We start from the raw sequence: 23,372 nt of genomic DNA, 5'->3' as shown, positions 1-23,372 counted from the left end.
GCAACCAAGTTTAATAATTGTGGTGAATCTATGTTATTCTTAGGGAGAACATTCAATCAAATCAAACATAGACTGCAGACAATTATGTTTCATTGATTAATCAACTTATCTAGTTCTTAAGGCTGCCATTGAATTAAATTACTAGTACGGACACTGTGGTTGTTTAATGGTTAGGGTTATACGACGAATCCGTTAACTAACCAATGTTAAGAAGAAATAAATATTCATAATATAAATTGATGTTTTGTTTTCATGATCAGTTTTGATTTCCGTAGGTGGATGTTTACTTGCAACCAATGTTTGTTTCCTTAATAATTTTCTGATTTTATTTAATTTTGCTTGATAGTTTTATGTTTTCTTTTGTTTTAGCCTAGATAACATCTAATCCCCACCCCTAAATTGCATATCATCTAGCATAAAAAACTGACTTGAGCCTTTCTTGTGGGATCGACCCCTTGCTTACTCTATACTATTTTAGGTGTTATGTTTTTAAGTTAGGATAATTAATTTGTGCGACTGCGACATCACAATAAAATTGGTGCCGTTGTCGGGGAAGTAATTTTAGTTGATTCTTGTGCTATTATTTTTATTTTCTGTGATTGTTATTTATTTTTCTGGAAAAAAAAAGAGAAACATAATTTTTGCTTGCAGCGGTAATGTTTATTTACGACAGTGGTACTATTCAAAACATATTTTTTGGTGAAAATCGATATTGGCCCTTTGTTTTCTGAAGGGAAACAATGTTCTAAACAGGACTAGTGGTAAACCACTAGCCCCTCCCTATTGAGGCTAAATTGCTCTTGTTTTTAGGGTGTTTAGGCAGTTTTAGTTTTCTAGCGTAGAATTTTCGTAGAATTTGCATTGTTTTTTATCTCTTGGATAGTTGATTTCTTTTGAGTTTTCTTAACGATTTATACATGTAACTCATTCTACTAACTAGATTCAGTTATCAATCAACTCCATATTGAAGGATGAGATTAAAAAAGAACATAACATAACAACTCGATTCAATTCGCAAAACCTATGACTCAGGTCATAAGATCGAGATAATATCATAAAAAAGAAAAAAAAAACCTGATTTAACCGAGGTTAACTTGCCAAACTTGCAATTCTAGTAATGAGACCGAGATAATCCATATAAATAAAATCAAAATAATTACAAAGCTCAATTCCCAATTGACCTTGTCAAATCTAATTTTGAATGATGAAATTTTTTAAAAAAATAATACAAAAAACAACTTGAGTCAATCTAGATTAATCTGTTGAGCACCATTTTCGGGTCATGATGTTAGAGTAACCTAATAAAAAGCAAACCACAACAAATCATGAATCATAATTCCCAATTAAACACAATATTAAATGATAAAATTGGAGAAAAAGTTAATTAATAAAAAGAAAAAAAAAAAGAGTCAACTAAGCTAACTCGTCAAACTCACAACGAGGGTCATGAGATTGAAACAACCTAATAAAAAGCAAATCCAATATTGAATGACTTATAACCAGGATTATGAGTTTGAAATAACCTCATAGATAAAAAAAAAAAAACAATTTGATTTAACGTGGGTTAACGTTCTAAAACTCGCGACTTTGGTCAAGAGATTAGAATAACCCTATAAAAATTAAATTAAAATAAATTATAGAGCTCAATTCCTAACCAACCCAATATTGAATTATAAATTTGAAAAAAAATTTATTAAAAAAACACAAAAAACTATTTAAGTCAACTCGGGTTAACCTGCTAAACAAAATTCTCGGGTCGGGACATTAGGATAACCTAATAGAAAGAATAACAAAACAAATCATGAACCCTAATTTCTAATCAACCCAATATTAAAGAATAAAATCAGGGAGAAAAGTCTATTATGAAAAAGAAAAAGAAAACTAGAGTCAACTAGGTTAATCCGCCAAATCCATAAACCGTGTTATGATAGTGAAATAACCTAATAAAAAATAAATCTAATATTAAATGATAAAATTAAAAAAAAATATTAATTGAAAAGAAATCAAGTAAAAAAAATGAAGTCAAGTTAAAATGAGAATAAAACAACCCAATAAAATATAAATTTAATGTTAAGAAAATAAAATTTATTTAAAAAAAAACATTAATGAAAAAAACAAAAAATGAATATTATTTAATAAATAATATGTTATGATGAGTAGTAGAGTAATAGAGCGTTTGGAAACGCGGTTTTACCCATGTTTCTAAAACATTTAATTTTTTTATATGTTTTGGATTGTTTTGATGTGCTAATCTTAAAAATAATTTTTTAAAAATAAAAAAATATTATTTTAATATATTTCAGTATAAAAAATATTTTAAAAAATAACCATAATCATATTTCCAAACAAACCTAAATATGTTTAGATGAAAGGTAGTTTTGATTTTTTTTTAAAGTTAAAATACCTTTTAAACACAAACTATACTTTTAAAAACTAATACAGCATTCTTTTTTACACGAGTCCCGAAAAAAAAAAAAAAAAACTGCCTTCCATCCAAACACACAATAAATTTTAGTTTTTGTTGTGAATAATTAATCAATAACAATGTGGATGGGAGCGAGCGACTGATCAGCCAAGCCACCCGGCTGCACTTCTCATGTCATTTCCTTTTCTAGTGTAGCAACTAGAAATAGTTTTAACCGCTTTCTTCTCGGAAACAAAGCTATAGTGAAGTGCAAGATGGCTTATAGAGGGAGAGGGAGAGGACGATTTGGAGGCGGTGGTGGTTTTAGCTATGCAAGGCAAGAGCCCTTTGATTTGTTTCCTGTATGTCAGTCTTCTCTTTATTTTTATTTTTTTGTTATTTATTCCTTGCTAGTAATTCTTTTGATATAATTTTGCAGTTTAAACTTAGTCGGTTTAGTTTGAATTATGTAATCTCTTTTTTAATTCATGGGTTTTGAAAGTTGTGAACTTTCGAACTATGGTTGCAATGATTCTTTTATGGAATTTGTTAAATAGACGAAAGACAGGCCAAAGAGGAACTTGGAAGTACTGGGTTCATTTTTGCTGGGTTAAAACTTTTCTTAGAAGTTCATTCAGGAAAAAAAAAATCATTCATATGATTCAGAGTTTCTTGAAGTAGATGATGGTTGAGTTGGTGTGTTTCTACGGAGACGAAATGAACTTATCTTTCGTGAATATTGCAATTTTTCTCTTAAAAAATATCCTTGTACTGTTTATGTTTTGGTTTGTAAGGCATCTATCTTGTGTTTCTGTTTTCCAATGTTTGTAGTTTCAATACAAAATGCATCGATTGCTATTATTCGATACAGAAATGTAATGGGATGTCTTTCTTTATGTTGTTTTCTCTGAAAAAGAAAATTTTGCTATTCCAGGAAATTGAATTACCTGATCCCAAAAATGTGAAGGAGGAAAGGGCATTAGTTGTTTGGAATTCAAGGTTGACAAACTATTTCAAATCCTCTCCTTGTTATCTTGAGGAGATTGTTTCAAAGGGTAAGCATGGAACTCTTAGACCACTTTTTTAGTATCTTGTTTCCCAAATAAGTAGGTCAATCATAGAAATAAGAGATTTTTCCTTTTTGCTTCAGGATATGGGTTTTGACAAGATATTACTGATGTGTTATTATTCTTATTCACTTCTTTTGTTGCATATTTTCTGTAAATTGTGTATGGTTTACCTTTTAGTCAGTACAGATGGAGTTTTATTTTTTCTCCTTTCTTTCAAGTGTTCAAACTTCATTAGGCAGAAGAAGAAGAAATACACACACACACACGTTTATTCCTGAGAGGTTGCTGAGTTGTTGATAGCTCTGGTCTGTAAAAGCAGTGTAGTTTGCAAAGAACATTTGGGACTCAAATTCCTCTCCCCTTTTCTCATTGAATGAATTAATTCCTTACATATTTCTTATAACCAATTTCGATTATGAGAACAGATCACATGTCTTAAAATTGGAAGCTAAAATTACTTCTGGTTTCTTGATTCACTATTATCATTACTATACACAAAAAGGTTAGGATATCAAACAAGAACCTGATTTAGCTAAATACTTTGGACACTGTTCAATTTCTTACATCTTTGACACCATCATATTACCTTTTTTTCTTTAGTTCTTTCCCATTAGCATTGATTTCTTGGCAGTTTTTCCCTGGAAGTATCACGGTTGTGGTATATTGAGATTGGTCAATCAAGTTCATGAACTATTATTTTTTTTGGGCAGCTGACTGGCTAATAGTTTAGGGACAAACTCTTAAAATATCAAATAGCATCAAGCCTCTACATGCATAGCATATTGAAAATATTTCAAATATGCTGAAAAACTTATCTTCAAACCCAGTTAGGGGACAATGTGCCTAGTATTAATGAATATTGTACTTTTAAAATTAAGATCCACAGCTTCACATTTGTATGAAATTAGAACAAAAAAAAAACTTCTTGCTGGTCCAACCTCAAGTGTTTAATCTTGATTGTTGTATGTTTCAGACAAGAATGTTTAACTTCATGCGTCACTTTTATTAGAGAGTATTTAGCAATGTAGTCATAATTTTAGTCCTCTATTTTCCTTGTGCACACCAACTGGGCGGTGTTTTTCTGCTAACAGTGTTCCAAGACATTAAGTGGCCTAATCTATGATGCTTTACAAATTTTCATTTCCTCTGAATGTGATATCAGAGATCCAGAGCATGGACATAGAAAGATTTTCAGACAGGGGAAAGCCAAGGATTACATCAGAACGTGATTCACTCGACCAATTCTTGCAGCTCACGTCTAAAAATTTTCCTAAAGAACTGATTGGAGGTTTGCCATCTGAAATTACAAAATATGAGAGCAATGCGTGTATTATGCATGTTTATAAGTTTTCCCCTCTCTGTTCAATGGTTCTTCTAATCATGCTAAGAGATTCTTTATGCAATGATAATCAGGTTTAAATAGGAAGCGGCCAAACAAAAAAGTGAAGTGGACAGCAGGTGAGATGTGATTTGGTCTTACTTTATTTACTCTCATAGTTGTTTGTGGATGTGGTCTTAATCTAAACTCCCTTTCCAAATGGGAAAAACTGCAAAGGCTAAATTCATCTCATGCACTCAAGGCATGCTTATAAATCTATTAGAAAGTTGGATACAGGATCTGATCCCCCATGCAGATAAGGGTGCCCTCCTGGGGGATCAGTTGGGAGGCTCATTTATACGGTAGCTACAATAAGTGAAATTGACATCAGTATTGTGGGTTTTTTTTTTTTTTTGAGAAACATTATTGTCCATCTCACTTATATTGATATATACTGGATCTAATATTGACTGATAATTCTTTAGATTGGGGAATAAGGCATAGTTGGCTATTCTTTTATTCTCATACAAACTGTATTTCATATTTTTCTCTGTTTCGCATTTATCTGGACCTTGTTAGCTGTTATGCAGACAGTTTCTTTTGAAGCACTTGGATTGTTCTTGTTTCTTATTTATGATCCTCTAGATTCCTTGACAATATGCATTTATGATACATCTACATGCTGTCAAGTAGACAGCAGTGCCGTTGAAGATGATTCATGGAAGGATAGCCAAACATGTAAAGCATTACACTTTTGGAAAACTTTCTTGGTCCTTGGATTTTATTCAACCATGGTCAGGAGATGGATAATATTAAGTTGCACCACAATTATACAGTCATCCTATTATTTCATACAAGCTTTGAAATAATTGTTTGTTTAAAAGAAAACATGCCACCCACTATTTATTTTGTTTGTGGCTGAAGTTGGGTTTTCTTGGCTTTATGAGTCGTTTGAGATTGATTTTATACATGTAGGAATTCTAATGAATGATATAAACAACTAAATATAAATTATTAATTTTGATCACACCTGCTGGTTGTCATAATTTGAACTTTTTTCCTTGGCTAGTGATTTTGATGGGTTGCCTGTGCTTTACACAATCTGATTGGGTAATTTATGATTTTCTACCTTGTCAGTGAGTGACATCTGTTCTTTAGAATTACCCACACTCAGCACTTCTTATAGCTAGAAGAGTTGTAGAGTACCTATTTAAACTGATTTAGATGTTTGTATGATAGACCTGCTGAAGTTAGATATGTTTGAGATGCTTTTGTTCTTCAAATCTTTATTCAAACTGATTTAGATGCTTGTGTTACAGACTTGAGGAAGTTGGATGATTATGAGAAGCGTGAATTGATGTATGAGGTAAAAACCTTCAATCATCTTCCAACCTGCTACCTACACTATTTGGTAAAAAATGACTGCAACTAATACTTTTGACAATTTACATGAAGCCCCTATAGAATTAAGTTTTTTTCTTGTTTAATTCTCTTCTTCATTTTTTGAGTTAAAATCAAAAGTTTTTATACCACATGCCATTGTTTGCCTTTATGTGGTAATTTGTTGGTCAGTTGGTGATCCTTTCATGCATTTAGGGCCAAGCTGAAAAGGGTCAAATGGAAAAGAAAGAAGACGAAGACGAAGAAGATGAAGATGAAGAACTAGAAGAACCTGATGATGAATATGATGATGGAGATTATAATCAGGTTCCCTCAGCAAACACAGGATCCTGTGTATCTCTATTGATTTTGCATCAGCTTTTTTCTTGCTCTTGAGTAGCTTTGATGATTCAGGATTGTAGCATTCTTTGTCAGCCTCAGCTATCCCCATGATATAATAACATCTCATTTCTATGCCTTATAGGCAACTTATTATGCCATCACCAAGAATGGTCAAGAAATAGATGCTAAATGGTACTAGGACAATTGAGACTCCGTTTGAACAAGATTTTTTTATGGAAGGTATTCCATTCCAGCCTGTAAATTAATTCCATTGAGATGGACTCTCTGACGAAGACTGTCTCCATGATTGTCAAGTTAAATGATTGCATGATCTAAAGAATTTAAATGGATAATCCCTATATGTGGCTCATACTAAGGGAGTCTCCAGCTAGTTTTTTAATCATTGGAAAAGAACATAACATGTGTTGCATCTCTCTTTCGACAAAATAACAAAACATTGGAAAAGTTGGAGAGTTTTGTTTTTTAATCAGATTCTACAAATAGGTGGCCTTGTTTTATGTGTAAACAGCGTTCTAGCATCTTTAATGAATTTGTTTATCCCCTATTGGAGCAGATGTAGCGTGCCATTGGTTGGACATTTGCAACCTCCCAGTTGCCTGCAGGAACTCCAATTCAGTAGCACTATGAGAAATTTTGTTGAAAAATATAATATTTAAGTTGCTAATTTGTACAACTAAAGTTCACTCATTAGCTATCTAAAGTTGAGCATATATTATAAGATGGAAAATATTACGATTCTTTGTGGATTCTAGTTTAATATGAAATAATGTAACGAGATCTGTTCAAATAGGCTTGTGCATCAGTAAAAAGCATCTTGATGTTTGTTAGAGGGGCTAACTTGTGCATTCTTAAAAGGCTTCATGATAAACTTGTATGTTGTGCAGAACATTGATTTTGATGATGATGAAGACGATTATAACATGGAGGATGACAATGCTGGTATGCACCTTTTCTCAAACTTGAATACAGTTTCACCCACTTCTGTCGATGGTACAGAACTTTTTTTTTTTTTTTTTCTCGGGCAGATGCTAATACTTTGTAATCTCGCAGATGAGGCTATATATTAGTTGCCTTGCCGAGAACATTGATGTGTCTTTCTCTGATAAGCAGTTTGCAAGTTTAGCAAACTGGACCGTATTTGCAATGGTCGTTGTCAAGTGCACTTGGGAATTTTCAGGCTCCATAAACATACAGGAAGTACTGCTTTTTGGTAATTCCCTTTTTGTAATATTGACTATTATGCAATCTTTTGTTGATTGAAAGATGCTGCAGAAAATGATGTGAGCTCAAGGAAATGGATATTTGTTTCTACATTTTATTGACATGAGAATCAAGATTGCTTGAGACACGAGACTTCTGGGCATATGAATTTTGGTGTGGTTTCAAGCATCCAAAGGAGAAAGCTCTGTTCAACCTTGTGACATAAAATATATTCAGGATTTGTTTGAGTTACGTTGTGATGTGTTTTTATTCCATTCTAAACTTAGTCATGGACCGAGTAATCCTTGGAAATCATGTTGACTCGATCAGGATCACAAATTAAATTAGCTGAAAAGCATGACACCCCAAATAAGGTGATGCAATCTGACAAAACTTGCCTGAGCTTTCCCCCCTTTGACATGTCACAATTTTAGTCACAAAAAAGGGTGGCCTGGAGGAAAGGAAGGCTGCGTGGTCAGAGTCAGACTCACTGCTGCCAAAATATTTGTGTTTTTACGAGTTTTTTCCCACATTGGGGAAAAATATTTCTCAAAATAGCACAGCTTAAGCGGCAGCGCAGGTCACACCTGCCTCTTTTCTGTCTACACATCAAATCAGTGACACACACGGCGGGGGGTGGGGGTTGTCCTATGATAATGCCGCCCCCCGCCCCCCTCCATTGGAGAACACTCACTACTGTAATTTTCTTTTATATGCAACCAGATATCATACGAGACCAGGAAGTTGCCACGTGGAATTATTGAACTGGCTAGTGAAGAATATACCACCACGTGTCTTCTCAAATGGTGCGAGTTTTCCAAAAAAAAAAAAAAATAAAAAAAAAAGCGAGTGAGAAGGAGGAGAACGTGAAGGGCACTCATTGAATCATGTAGAAATGTAGGGAGGAGATTCAATGAGAAAGCAAGTCACAACATCATCAATCACACCCTTGATTTGGGGCCCACTAATTATGCTCTCTCTCCCTGTCTCGCTTTGAAAGCATTATAAATACCTCCCTTCTTTGAACCAAAAACTTTCAAAATAGAAGAGAAGCTAAAAACACAAGGGAGAAAAATTCGGAAGGAAAAACAAAAGAAAGAAGAAATCAACGGTAGTTATTTGTTGATCGAAAATGTCGTGGCAAACATACGTTGATGATCACCTGATGTGCGACGTCGAGGGTAACCATCTGACGGCTGCCGCCATCATCGGCCAAGATGGCAGTGTGTGGGCTCAGAGCGCCACTTTCCCTCAGGTGGTCTTTTCTTGATATGTTTTGTTTTGTTAAATTGTGTTGTCTGTCTCATAAAATTTAGATAGAGATTTTATCGGATCTGATTCATTCCTGTTATTTAATCACAATTATTTCCTTCCTTTGTTTCTCGTTTGGATTGGTCATTGGTTGTTGCGTTTGATTTAACTAGGAATGATGGATTATTTAAGGATCTGGCTTTTTCTAGTTTTAAATTTTTGAGAGATTTAGTTTATTTTTTTTAATCCATTTTTGTTGCAAATTACAATCAACTATTGAAATGTGATGCTTTTGTTGTCATTCAATATTATTATTCACCTTTCTTTCTATGTTCTTGGTATTCTTGATTCGAGAGAACAAAATTGGTTAATTGTTTAAAGATGGATTTTTTTTTTTTATTATTTTTATTGTAAAATGCTGCATTTGGCAATCAGTTTGTGATTGGCTCTGACTTTTAAGGATATGGAAAGCGCCCCATTAGCTGTAGGAAATGGTTTATGATAATAATGTATGTATTGTAAATGGATGCGCGTTGTCAGAGTTAAATGGATTGTGGCCTTGGTTTTGCTTTTCATATCATTCTTAAAAGGATGATTTGAATCTTTGTTCTGATTTGTTGTGTATGAACATTCGCATGCAGTGAGATCGTTAGCTGATATGCTATGTGGTCTCTCTCTCTCTCTCTCTCTCTTTTCTATGATTTTTCTGAGCTTGTATTTAATGGTGCGCGATTGGACCTGCAAAAAACATTTTGTTATCATTTTATTAATTCTTTAATCATTGTTTGTAATGTGAATACAGAGTTTCGATTGTGCTATTCTTTTGAATTTATTGTCACTATTTCTTCTGTTGTCGAATGCCCTTTTCTTGCTGGTATGGTTTCAACTAGTTGACAAGTTGGAGTGGTATCGTCAGTTTTCTTTTCCTGTTTCATGTGTCATTGACCTAAAGATTTATCACTGGTTGTTTATAGTATAAGCCTGAGGAGATTTCTGCCATCATGAAAGATTTTGATGAACCTGGATCTCTAGCCCCAACTGGGTTGCACATTGGTGGCACAAAGTACATGGTGATCCAGGGAGAGCCTGGAGCTGTGATTCGTGGAAAGAAGGTACGACATTATTTCTCATTTCTAATGCTAGGTTCTCATTCACCATTGGATAATTCAGTAATTGATATTAATTTTTCTTTCATACTTGCCGTGATTTAGCATGATTCATATTGTTGCCTAGATTTAGCCATTTAAAGTAGTGACAATTGTGTAGTCATTTAATGGATGACATGGTTTGGTGTCAACTTTACGAGGATGCTTTAAGTTGTGGAATATTATTGTGGAACACATGACAAAAAGGGTAACGCTGGTGTCCCAAGATGAAGGCCTTTTACTTAGAATCTTTAATCGTATTTATTGCTTAAAATAATTCGTACAAATGTTTGGTAAAAGAAAAGTAAGTTTATGCTTGTTGCTTTATCATGATTAATGTGCTTATAGGGTTTGATCTTTTCACTTTCCATTTTCTTAACTCAAGGATTCGTTCCATAAGGACTGTTCGTAATGCTTTTCTGCTACTGATGATGTTAAGAACTTTCCCTCCGTTAACTCATTGTCTTGAAATTCATTACTCCAACTCCTTGAATGAATAATACTAAATCTAATAGAATTTAATTTTTTGACTACCTCTGCAAGTCCTTACTACTTTGGTCGTATTTTCCCAGTCTTTTTCATTAAGCCTATTTTCCCAGTCTTTATTCAAAATTCTAGAAATATTGAAGGCTGACCTAATCTGGTTTAGCTGTGGCTTGCAGAAACCAATTTGTAAGGACAAATTGGATTGAAATTCTTGAATGTTATTAAACATGTGCTATGATCAGGGGAAGTAACTTTTATCTTTCACATCTCAATGTTGTTGCGTCATGCATTTTTTAGGGTTCTGGTGGCATCACTGTGAAGAAAACCGCCCAAGCTCTTATTTTTGGTATTTATGATGAGCCATTGACTCCAGGACAGTGTAACATGATAGTTGAGAGGTTGGGTGATTACCTCCTTGATCAGGGCCTGTAGATCCCGTCTCAAGATTGTGGTTTGAGAATGCTGTTTTTAGGTTTGGGCTTGCATCTGGCCATAAACTAGCATTAATGATTTTGCTGTGAAATAATGGTTTGGGGACGGTGACAGTGATTTATATTTTTTATCTTTCTTCTTGTTTTCTTAAAATATATGTATTCATGATCATCTATGCTATATGCTTGAATCAAGTTTGCCATCACTAAAGCAAAATGCCAGTTGGATTTGTTTTGTATCAAGATAATTGTTACACACACACACACACACAAACAAAGAAGTTTGGTATTTATATGCACATAAACGACTTTGAGTGAATTCAGGAGTAAATTAGATTATTGGACTATGTTGTGATGTCATTCAGATTAATTTTTTTTTTTTTTTATGTAAAAAAAATATCCAAATATCTCTAACTTGTTTTATAATAATAAAAATTTAATCATAAATTTAAAATAAGACACATTGAACTATATGTTTTTTTAAATATTGATATAATGATATATTAAATTGTTCCAGGTTAATTCGTCACATTTTTAACATCAATTATGAGATCTTAATAACTTTATAAAAAACAAATAAAAATAAATTATGAAAGTTAATTTTTAATTAATATAATATTGAAACATGAAATTAAAAAAATATATTAAATTAATTTTTTTTTATCTAAGTTAACTTGTCAAACTAACAAATCAAGTTATGAGATTATATGATAACCCAATGGAAAGTAAATATATAAAAGTATTATAGAACTCAATTTCCTACCAACTTATAAAATGAAATAAAGAAAATAAATTAAAAAAAAAGGACAAAAAAAAAGAGTCAACATGGGTCTAATTTATTAAACTCGCGACCTGAGTTATATAACCAAAATAATTTTATAAAAATCAAATAAAAAAAATTACAACGATCAATTTCCAACATATACAATGTTGATGGTTGAAATTGAGAGAGAAAAAAAAAAACTAAATCCAAGAGTTTAGGGTAATTTTACAAAAAAAAAATGAAAAAAATACGAAGTCCAATTTCTGAACAATATAATATAATATTTAATGATGAAATAAAAAAACTAAATAAAAAGAACAAGATTGAGTTGTTAGAGGTTGAAATTAAAAAAAAAAAAGATATTCAATTAAAAAATAACTCAAAAAATAAATCAAACCAACCTAGGTTAATCTATCAAATCGTGACTTAGGTTATGGAATCAAGATAATTTTATAGAAAATAAATTGAAGAAAATTATCAAGACCAATTTAAAAAATACTCATGAGTGGGCTTCTTTAATTCTTTTAGGTTTGTGCTATACTCCGAGTAAAGATCTGCCCGATTTGGATTTGCACATATAGGGCAAATGCCCCCACGACTAATGTGTCTTTCTCCTAAGACTCGAAGCGGTAAATAAAAAAAATCAAATCACGCCATCTTTGTAATAAGTAAATGCCTCCTTTTCTCCTAAAATTGTCAGAATTATTCGTAATAAGATATTGGCTACAATTGAAAAGACCTTGGGCTGGGAGCGATCTTAGAAATCAATCGCGTGTCGGTAAAAAATCTCAATATCGTATTTGTTTAGAATAAAAATAAAAATTGTGTTTTCATTATGGTCTTACAGAACGACAATTACTGAAATACGTTCGTATCACCGCAAAAGCCAAAGGGTCAATAGGTCAGGTTTTACTACAATTACTTGAAATGTGTTTGGATAACATCTTTTTTCGATGACTAAAGCAAAAAAAATGAATAGAACCAACGTGATGGAAAAAAAAAATCAATTAGAAAAAGTAGCCCAAAAAATAACTCAAGTCAATCCGGGTTAATTTGTTAAAATTTTAATCTGAGTTATGAGATTGTGATATATTCATATAAAACAATAAAAAAACAAAATTCTATTTCTAATAGATCTAATATTAAAGGTTGAAATTGAAAAAAAAAAAAAAACTAAATCCATGAGACAGATATATAATGGAACATAAAGGAAATAATTTTTTTTTTTCCAAAAAACACAACCTAATATTAAAGAATATAATTTTTACAAAAAAAATTAGATTGGTGGAGGGTGAAATTGAAAAAACAAAACTCAAAACATAAAATACTATTCCAATAATTTTATAGGTGTTGATGCAATTTAGCCACCCTTTAATGTTTTGTTAATAATGTTTCTCTAAATTAGGATGTTTAGTTGATCAATCAATAAATTATAGAGGGTCAAGAGAAACTATTGAATATATCTTATAGAATAATTCTAATGCATGCATACTACTTCCAAATCAGAGTTGGGTTCAATTATAGTAACTATTGTAAATTTTAAATGATGTTAAAACTGCTTTATGTACATTTAGACTAGCAAGAGTAACATTTTTTATTTTGGAGTACTGACCACTAAACTTGTGTATGTTATATTATGAATATCTACATGCATAATTGTCAAACCTTACCTGACAGGTTGTGTAAACCTAATAAAATGGATTGAATTAAGATTTAGAAAAATAAATAAATAAAGTGTGAGACTATGTTAAGAGAGGAGAAAAATTGATTAGAATAATGTGAAAAAATTAAGGTTACATTTGAAAATAACCAAAACACATTAATATAAAACACATTTCTTCTCTCTTATGGCCGACACCAGCAGAGGTAGAGAAGAGGAGAGAAAAACTTGATTTTATTCAAAACAATTATAAGGAAAATCAATAGAAAACCAAAGGGATTAAAAAAAGTGTGAGAGAATTACTCATCACCACATCTTAAACATCTAAACAAGAGAAAAAAGAGAAGGAAGGGACTTGTAATATCTCATAAAATTCAATAGATTCATGATATATTGATTATTCATAACATGTTGGAAATTAGGTGAATTTGTTTTTATACAGTATCATGTTCCATTGATGTATTGTGTGATACCATATATCATGTTCCATTGATGTATTGTGTGATACCATATATCATTTCAACCATTAAACATCATTAAATGATCCATTAGATCACACATACATATAACATATAATAGCATTACAAAGAAGACACATTCTTATTATATCTATAACATGAAGTGTTAATACATGCTATAATCCACATCCATGACTTTGAAAGTCATCATCATAAGTTTTTACAAAAATGCAAAATGATAATTTATAGCTATTACATGGTTGTTATAAAATGCAGGTTGCCTATTCATACGATTACATAATTATAACAAAATACTTAAGATGAAGTTTCTAAGCGTCATGGCTATAAGACGTCCCTATTACAACCAAATTCAATGTAACTATATAAACAATTTCATATAATATAATTGGACAATGGACATATACTTGTAATTGTATTAACAATTTAAATAGGTAGATTCTCATTAATAACTTCATATTAAGTCTATCCTTAACATTTTACTTCACATCTTCGTGCGACCTTATGCTGTATTATTTTCTTTGATCTATATATAATATCAATAAACAACGTGTATTATGGTCTAGAAACCCTTGTACGTTTGACATCCTGCTATGATGATTATTCTTTCTTGATTATGATCAATTTGTCTATGATAAATATTAATTGCAATTGTAATTGATACGTTATTACTCTTACTTAAGCATAAATACTATCAAAAAGCAATTATTGTTATCATTATTAACTAATACTAATCTTATTCAATCATCCTGGTTATCCAACATGGATACCAATAGTTGGAGCTAACTTCACAATTCATTTCCAGTTATCCAATATAGATACCATTATTTGAAACTTATCAAATAATTCATTCTTGGTTATTCAATATGTATACCATTAGCCGAAGCTAATCTCATCGATTAATCCCTGTTATCCAATATAGATACCATTAGTTGAAGCTAATCTCATCATTAATTCTTGGTTATCCAAATATTGATATCATTAGCCGAAGTCAATCTCATCAATTAATCTCGATTATCCAATATGGATGATCTCATCAATTAATCCCGGTTATCAAACATAGATACTATTAACCGAAGCTAATCTCATAAATTAATTCTAGTTATCCCATAGATACCATTAGTTAAAGCTAATCTCATTATTCATTTTCGGTTATCCAATATAGATACCATTAATTGAAGCTAATCCCATCAATTAATTTCAATTATCTAATATGGATACCATTAACTGAGGTCAATTTCATTATTCATTGCAATTCATGAGTAATTTAACTTATTGAAACCGGGTAGCAACATTATGTATAAATACTTTGAGAATTTAATAATAATTAACTGAATAAGGAAACCACCTATCTGCTCCTCCTGTAGTGTGTCTTTGCCCAATTGAAGATTCGATCCTAGTTGCACCTCGTGATACATAAAATGACCATTACTTAGTATATTTTTTTATTTATTTAGGTGACGTCAAAGATCATTTCACACATATACTAACTAGTACATGTATACATTCATTCAACATCTCCCGTGTTTGTATAATTGTATAATAATAATATCATAACAAGACATTCATTCCCAACTTTAATGAAGGTCATCTACGAAAATTATATCATTATGACACTGAAAATCATCAACAAAAACTGAGTCATTTTGACACTAAAAATCATCAGTGAAAACTAAGTCACTTTGACACTGAAAATCATCAATAAAAACTAAGTCATTCTAACACTGAAAATAACCAACGAAAACCAAGTTATTCTGACATTTTCTTTTCCCCAAGTTCATGTATAAGATCAATACCAAGTTTTCCTTTTATAGACTATACTTCAACCTAGTTTTGGACGTAGACCAAAACCAAATTCACTTCCAAAGTTTATGAAGCAAGGGTAACATGTAATGTCTCCATTCCATTATAATCTCACTCATTCATCAAACATTGTTCAAAAAGGATCTATTACTCACTATTTTCTTCATGAGGGTCTTTGTTTACTATTCTTTTTTTAAGATGGCTGAAGCCTATATCACTCCCCTAATAAGTATATTTTTGTGTTCTTCATATGACAACATCAAATTCTCATTCATTATCGTATGACAAAAGGTGTTCCACTCATTTCAATTTACAAAATAGTATTACACATGTACAAAGATCATATTTCTTTTCATAATCTCATCAAGTTCATCACAATGTTGTCAAGTAGTATAGAATTAAGTTCAAACATGCACATTCTCAAGGATTCTCCTATCTAAACTTTCATAGGCCAAAACATAGGGTATTAACATTAATTGTTCATTTCATCATTCTTAACTACATCATTCCAAGTCACAAAAACATAAGCTAATAATCAATTTCACATTACATACAAGTTCAATTTCTACCATTTATTTTGTTCATCATACAAAAGTTCCCTCCATTGTTCTTCCTTTTGGCCGAACATATCATTTCCTTCTCTTCTAGTTTACTTAATGTAAAGTATCATTTCCATTATAAATATGTTTATGTTATTATGTATTAAACACACATCAATATTCTAAGTTCATAATCAAGCAAGTTCTTCAATTCATGATGCAAAACAAGGCATTAGCATATGTAAAATTCTTTTTCAGCAAGTATTTTCCTAAGTGCTTATCAAGGTCACAATTTACACATTTTATCATCCCATTCCATCCTTCTCTCATCCCTTTAACAAGCCAACCTTAGTTAGGGTTTCTTCTTCAACATGCATCAATGTTGTTTTTTTTTTTTTTTTTGTAATAGAATATGTAATCACACCCTTCTTATCCTAATTTTCCAATCTCTCAATTTAATTCTTTTCATAATTAAGGGTGTAAGAGCCCTATGTCATTTATTTTGGGGTTTCTTTCTCATTTTGCTTCACAATCTCAAAATATGAGAGTAAGGTTATTCTTACCACATGATTTTTAGGCAGAATTTGGGGAGGTTTTGGTGGTTTTCTTCTCATCCCTCTGGTTTTTCTCTCCTTTCTCTCTATTATTCCAGCCAACCCTCTATTCTCTTCATCTCTGTATGTTTTTGGTTCTCTATTCACTCGTCAACTCTATTCTCACTTAAGTATTCAAGGAGGATGACATGTAAAGGGTGGTTTGGATGGGGTTTTACAAAAGAGAGGGCTGCAGTTAGGGTTGTGTTGCCGGTTTTTGGGGAGAGGAAAAGTCACCTATTTTTCCTTTAAATGCATTTATACTCCTTAAATTAGGTAGTTGTGTTAGGATGCTGGATGCTCTTATCTTAGTATCCTTTTGGTTATTCTTGGACTGATTTTTTCATGTTTTCCTCTTAGTATTGACCTGTTCATTTTTTTTTAATGAAGTTTTACAAGACTGTAGGCTTTACATAAAATATATACAACTGAATAGAGTAATAATGAAAAACAAATATTTGCTTCTACGGATAGATGACTTGTTTGACCAATTGAAAAGGGGTCAGGGTATTTTCAAAAATAGACTTGAGATCATGATACAACTAGTTAAGGATCAAGGAAAGAAAATGCCAAAAAAATGCAATTCAGGACTCATTATGGACACTATGAGTTCCTAGTAATGCCCTTTGGGTTAATCAACACACTAGTAATGTTTAAGGATTTGATGAATCGGGTCTTTTGACCTTAATTGGATAAGTTTGTGGTAGTGTTTATAGATTATATTTTGGTCTATTCTAGCTCCTATTTAGAGCATGAATGACATTTAAGGCAAGTACTGCAAACCTTGAGAGATTACTAACTATATGCCAAATTGAGTAAATGTGAATTTTGGCTGAAAGAGGTGGTTTTTGCCGGGCCATGTTATATCTATAGGGGGAATATTTGTAGATCCAAGAAAAGTTGAAGCGATGCTGAAATGGGAAAATCTTGTAAATGTAACCGAAATCCATAATTTTCTAAGGTTGACAGGTATTATAGGAGGTTTATTGAGGGTTTTTGGACCATTACAACTCCATTGACTTGGTTGATTAGAAATGGGACAAAATAAGAGTGGTCGAGAGTGTGAAGAAAGCTTTTAGGAATTAAAGAGAAGATTAACTACCGCTCCAATATTGACACTTCTTTCGAGAACCAAGGGATTTGTGGTTTATAGTGGTTTATAGTAATGCAACATGGAAAGGTCATCGCTTATGCCTCAAGACAATTGAAGTCTCACAAAGTCAACTATCCTATTTATGATCTAAAGTTAGCTGTAGTGGTGTTTGCGTTATGGGTGTGGAGACATTACTTGTATGGGTCTCTTGTTCAGATCTTTATAGATCATAAAATTCTAAGGTATTTGATAATACAAATAGAATTAAATACGCGGCAGAGGAGGTGGATATAATTAATTAAGGATTTTAATTATGTAATGGATTATCACCTAGGAAAGAAAAATACTGTTGTTGATGCCCTTAGTCATAAGAACAGACCATATTGGAGATATTGGATAGAGTCCTAGAAACTCAACGAATAGATGTTGAAGTAGATAAAATGAGGAATAAGGTGGAATTAAGGGTTAAGACCCCCTTTTGGATTCTGGAGAATAGGATGGTAGTAATGGGTAGATGAATGTATTTATTTGAAGATAAAGCTTTGAAAAAGAAAGTACTAAGAAAAGCTCATGAATCGATGTTCGTGGTACACTCAGAAAGTGCTAAGATGTACAAAGACTTAAAAGAATTTTATTGGTAGTCAAACTGAATGTATCTGTCTGAAGATAAAGCTTTGAAAAAGAAAGTACTAAGAAAAGTTCATGAATCGATGTTCGTGGTACACTCAGGAAGTGCTAAGATGTATAAAGACTTAAAAGAATTTTATTGGTAGTCGAACATGAAGAAAGAAAATGTTGAGTTTATGGCCAAATGTAGAGTTTGCCAACAAGTAAAGGTGGAGCATTAGAAACCAACTAGAGCTCTTCAACCATTATTAATACCTGAATGGAAATGAGAAGATATTATTATTAGGTTAGCCTAGGGGGGAAAAGTCAGAGACATTATTTTGGGTTATAGTGGATTGTTTGACTAAATTAGCACTTTTCTTGCTCATGAAAATGATAGACTCTATGGACAAGTTGACTAAATTGTATGTGAACGAAGTGGTGAGATTGTATGGGGCACCAAAATCGATAAGACAAAATAAAAGCTGCTTATGATCAATAGAAAAGTTATGCAGATATCAGAAAAGGGCCTCTTGAGTTTAATGTTGGAGATATGATGTATTTAAGGTAGCTAAGGTATGATAGAAAAATTAGCACTAGGTGACACGACAAAAAGCTTGATGTCTTCTCCCAAGTGCAGGAGTGTCGAAGTAATAAATAACCCGGCAAGACCGGAGTCGAACCACAGAGAGGTTAATTGTATAAATTATAAATAACAAGACAACAACAACAACAAACAATAACAATAAAATAATAATAATAATAAATAATAATAATACTCAGTACGTGGCGTTGTTACACTTGAGAATGATCTAAAAGATCGGGTCACAGGTTTTCCATCCTATATACTGGAGTTTATGAAAAGATCAAAGAGATATATTATATAATATAAACAGAATGTAAATAATAATAATAATAATAATAATAGTAGTAGTAGTAGTAGTAGTAGTAGTAGTAGTAGTAACAGTAGTAATAAAAGAAGGAAGACGATGAAGAAATTAATGAGAACTTTGAGATGGATGATTAATGTAAGGATTAAACAACGATAAAAATAAATGTCAAGGTTAGAGGATCCACTAATGATACTTCAAACAAGTATAGTATAAACTCTTATTACTCAATTGGAAACCACACATAAAGGAGGTTCCAATCAAGATTATAAATTGTTAACATGATTACATTAGTTATCTTATTCGAATAAAGCTAATACTTGTAAATGTTGGCAGGCATTCATGATTATAACTTATGTTAACAACAAATCAAGTTCCTTTCATAGCTCAGGTGTCGGTTATACCATACAGTATGGGCTATGAAGTGCCAAGTATTTGTTGTACCAAGTGTTATACAACATAAATCTAGATTAACCATTTAACAAGCAAAGTATTAAAAGTGAACAAGATAACAATATAAAACATGTTTAGTATCCAATGTTAAGGTCCATGTTAAGTTTATATTATACTTATTCTTACACCATTAGTGTACCCTTTTCACCTTGACATAATTAACTTAGCTAAACATAATGAAAGAAAGAAATATAAATGAACAAGATAAGAACATAAATGAGAAAGAAGTTAACTAAGTAAAGGAAAGGAAATGAAGTGCATAAACTTGATATTAATGAAAGCAAAAACATAAGCAATACAAAGAGAGAAAGCAAGAGCATGATCTTGATCTGGAAACCAAGATGCCTCAATACATGGTAAGTGGCCTCCTTTTATAGGCCAAAATTTGGAACTATTGATTTGTTAATTAATTGATGAGTGGGTGGCCACATCTTGACTTGGTGACAATCCTTATCTTCTTTTCTGAATAAGACGTCATTTCTAACATCATAATTTGCCCATAATCCTCATGAATGTTCTAGGAAATTGTCTCAGCTTTCAAAAAAAAAAAAAGATGAGGTCATTTGGACTTCTAGAACTCAAGATATGGGCTGAACACTAAATAGTGTCTAGGCTGTAGGACAGCTTCAGACTTCTTCGTTGTTCCTTCAGTTTGGACTTCAAAACGGCCTTTTTAATTAATACCTGAATGGAAATGAGAAGATATTATTATTAGGTTAGCCTAGGGGGGAAAAGTCAGAGACATTATTTTGGGTTATAGTGGATTGTTTGACTAAATTAGCAACTTTTCTTGCTCATGAAAATGATAGACTCTGTGGACAAGTTGACTAAATTGTATGTGAACGAAGTGGTGAGATTGTATGGGGCACCAAAATCGATAAGACAAAATAAAAGCTGCTTATGATCAATAGAAAAAGTTATGCAGATATCAGAAAAGGGCCTCTTGAGTTTAATGTTGGAGATATGATGTATTTAAGGTAGCTAAGGTATGATAGAAAAATTAGCACTAGGTGACACGACAAAAGCTTGATGTCTTCTCCCAAGTGCAGGAGTGTCGAAGTAATAAATAACCGGCAAGACCGGAGTCGAACCACAGAGAGGTTAATTGTATAAATTATAAATAACAAGACAACAACAACAACAACAATAACAATAAAATAATAATAATAATAATAATAATAATACTCAGTACGTGGCGTTGTTACACTTGAGAATGATCTAAAAGATCGGTCACAGGTTTCCATCCTATATACTGAGTTTATGAAAAGATCAAAGAGATATATTATATAATATAAACAGAATGTAAATAATAATAATAATAATAATAATAGTAGTAGTAGTAGTAGTAGTAGTAGTAGTAGTAACAGTAGTAATAAAAGAAGAAGACGATGAAGAAATTAATGAGAACTTTGAGATGGATGATTAATGTAAGGATTAAACAACGATAAAAATAAATGTCAAGGTTAGAGGATCCACTAATGATACTTTCAAACAAGTATAGTATAAACTCTTATTACTCAATTGGAAACCACACATAAAGGAGGTTCCAATCAGATTATAAATTGTTAACATGATTACATTAGTTATCTTATTCGAAATAAAGCTAATACTTTGTAAATGTTGGCAGGCATTCATGATTATAACTTATGTTAACAACAAATCAAGTTCCTTTCATAGCTCAGGTGTCGGTTATACCATACAGTATGGGCTATGAAAGTGCCAAGTATTTGTTGTACCAAGTGTTATACAACATAAATCTAGATTAACCATTTAACAAGCAAAGTATTAAAAGTGAACAAGATAACAAATATAAAACATGTTAGTATCCAATGTTAAGGTCCATGTTAAGTTTATATTATACTTATTCTTACACCATTAGTGTACCCTTTTCACCTTGACATAATTAACTTAGCTAAACATAATGAAAGAAAGAAATATAAATGAACAAGATAAGAACATAAATGAGAAAGAAGTTAACTAAGTAAAGGAAAGGAAATGAAGTGCATAAACTTGATATTAATGAAAGCAAAACATAAGCAATACAAAGAGAGAAAGCAAGAGCATGATCTTGATCTGGAAACCAAGATGCCTCAATACATGGTAAGTGCCTCCTTTTATAGGCCAAAATTTGGAACTATTGATTTGTTAATTAATTGATGAGTGGGTGGCCACATCTTGACTTGGTGACAATCCTTATCTTCTTTTCTGAATAAGACGTCATTTCTAACATCATAATTTGCCCATAATCCTCATGAATGTTCTAGGAAATTGTCTCAGCTTTCAAAAAAAAAAAAGATGAGGTCATTTGGACTTCTAGAACTCAAGATATGGGCTGAACACTAAATAGTGTCTGGGCTGTAGGACAGCTTCAGACTTCTTCGTTGTTCCTTCAGTTTGGACTTCAAAACGGCCTTTTTAATTAATACCTGAATGGAAATGAGAAGATATTATTATTAGGTTAGCCTAGGGGGGAAAAGTCAGAGACATTATTTTGGGTTATAGTGGATTGTTTGACTAAATTAGCACTTTTCTTGCTCATGAAAATGATAGACTCTGTGGACAAGTTGACTAAATTGTATGTGAACGAAGTGGTGAGATTGTATGGGGCACCAAAATCGATAAGACAAAATAAAAGCTGCTTATGATCAATAGAAAAGTTATGCAGATATCAGAAAAGGGCCTCTTGAGTTTAATGTTGGAGATATGATGTATTTAAGGTAGCTAAGGTATGATAGAAAAATTAGCACTAGGTGACACGACAAAAAGCTTGATGTCTTCTCCCAAGTGCAGGAGTGTCGAAGTAATAAATAACCCGGCAAGACCGGAGTCGAACCACAGAGAGGTTAATTGTATAAATTATAAATAACAAGACAACAACAACAACAACAATAACAATACAAATAATAATAATAATAATAATAATAATACTCAGTACGTGGCGTTGTTACACTTGAGAATGATCTAAAAGATCGGGTCACAGGTTTCCATCCCTATACTAAGTTTATGAAAGATCAAAGAGATATATTATATAATATAAACAGAATGTAAATAATAATAATAATAATAATAATAGTAGTAGTAGTAGTAGTAGTAGTAGTAGTAGTAACAGTAGTAATAAAAGAAGAAGACGATGAAGAAATTAATGAGAACTTTGAGATGGATGATTAATGTAAGGATTAAACAACGATAAAAAATAAATGTCAAGGTTAGAGGATCCACTAATGATACTTCAAACAAGTATAGTATAAACTCTTATTACTCAATTGGAAACCACACATAAAGGAGGTTCCAATCAGATTATAAATTGTTTAACATGATTACATTAGTTATCTTATTCGAATAAAGCTAATACTTGTAAATGTTGGCAGGCATTCATGATTATAACTTATGTTAACAACAAATCAAGTTCCTTTCATAGCTCAGGTGTCGGTTATACCATACAGTATGG

At 31.9% G+C, this 23,372-nt stretch overlaps 2 protein-coding genes across 4 annotated transcripts; both read left to right on the top strand.

Annotated features, from left to right (window-relative positions):
* The first annotated feature begins 2,469 nt into the window (after positions 1-2,469).
* LOC118033805 (uncharacterized) lies at positions 2,470-7,987 on the top strand. 3 transcript variants are annotated; one of them, XR_012169449.1, is made up of 9 exons: positions 2,470-2,766; positions 3,321-3,459; positions 4,637-4,762; positions 4,888-4,932; positions 6,112-6,158; positions 6,389-6,499; positions 6,657-6,754; positions 7,420-7,474; positions 7,586-7,987. XR_012169449.1 is itself a non-coding variant. In XM_073408291.1 (8 exons), exons 1-8 carry the CDS (start codon positions 2,680-2,682, stop codon positions 7,600-7,602), a joined length of 627 nt encoding a protein of 208 aa, XP_073264392.1. In that variant the 5' UTR covers positions 2,474-2,679; the 3' UTR covers positions 7,603-7,987. The 3 variants fall into 3 exon arrangements, 2 of the variants coding, with proteins under 2 accessions (XP_073264392.1, XP_034894812.1); XM_073408291.1 differs by lacking the exon at positions 6,657-6,754 and having other exon boundaries at positions 2,474-2,766; XM_035038921.2 differs by lacking the exon at positions 6,657-6,754 and having other exon boundaries at positions 2,478-2,766; positions 3,339-3,459.
* Positions 7,988-8,649: 662 nt separating this feature from the next.
* LOC118033814 (profilin-4) lies at positions 8,650-11,296 on the top strand. The gene is made up of 3 exons (XM_035038935.2): positions 8,650-8,990; positions 9,961-10,098; positions 10,915-11,296. The coding sequence occupies exons 1-3, from the start codon at positions 8,868-8,870 to the stop codon at positions 11,047-11,049; spliced, it is 396 nt and encodes a 131-aa protein (XP_034894826.1). The 5' UTR covers positions 8,650-8,867; the 3' UTR covers positions 11,050-11,296.
* The last annotated feature ends 12,076 nt before the right edge of the window (positions 11,297-23,372 follow it).

The sequence above is a fragment of the Populus alba genome, chromosome 3 (assembly GCF_005239225.2).
Source record: "Populus alba chromosome 3, ASM523922v2, whole genome shotgun sequence".
NCBI lineage: Eukaryota > Viridiplantae > Streptophyta > Magnoliopsida > Malpighiales > Salicaceae > Populus > Populus alba.
This window is presented reverse-complemented; position numbering and strand designations above follow the sequence as displayed.

What these genes read in the sequence shown, in the direction of transcription:
- LOC118033805 (XM_073408291.1), top strand. Translation starts at nt 2,680, where the DNA reads ATGGCTTATAGAGGGAGAGGGAGAGGACGATTTGGAGGCGGTGGTGGT. An exon ending in AGCCCTTTGATTTGTTTCCT is followed by an intron (nt 2,767 to 3,320) that starts GTATGTCAGTCT and finishes TCTCTGAAAAAG; the next exon opens with AAAATTTTGCTATTCCAGGA. An exon ending in TGAGGAGATTGTTTCAAAGG is followed by an intron (nt 3,460 to 4,636) that starts GTAAGCATGGAA and finishes ATGTGATATCAG; the next exon opens with AGATCCAGAGCATGGACATA.
- LOC118033814 (XM_035038935.2), top strand. Translation starts at nt 8,868, where the DNA reads ATGTCGTGGCAAACATACGTTGATGATCACCTGATGTGCGACGTCGAG. An exon ending in AGAGCGCCACTTTCCCTCAG is followed by an intron (nt 8,991 to 9,960) that starts GTGGTCTTTTCT and finishes GGTTGTTTATAG; the next exon opens with TATAAGCCTGAGGAGATTTC. An exon ending in CTGTGATTCGTGGAAAGAAG is followed by an intron (nt 10,099 to 10,914) that starts GTACGACATTAT and finishes TGCATTTTTTAG; the next exon opens with GGTTCTGGTGGCATCACTGT.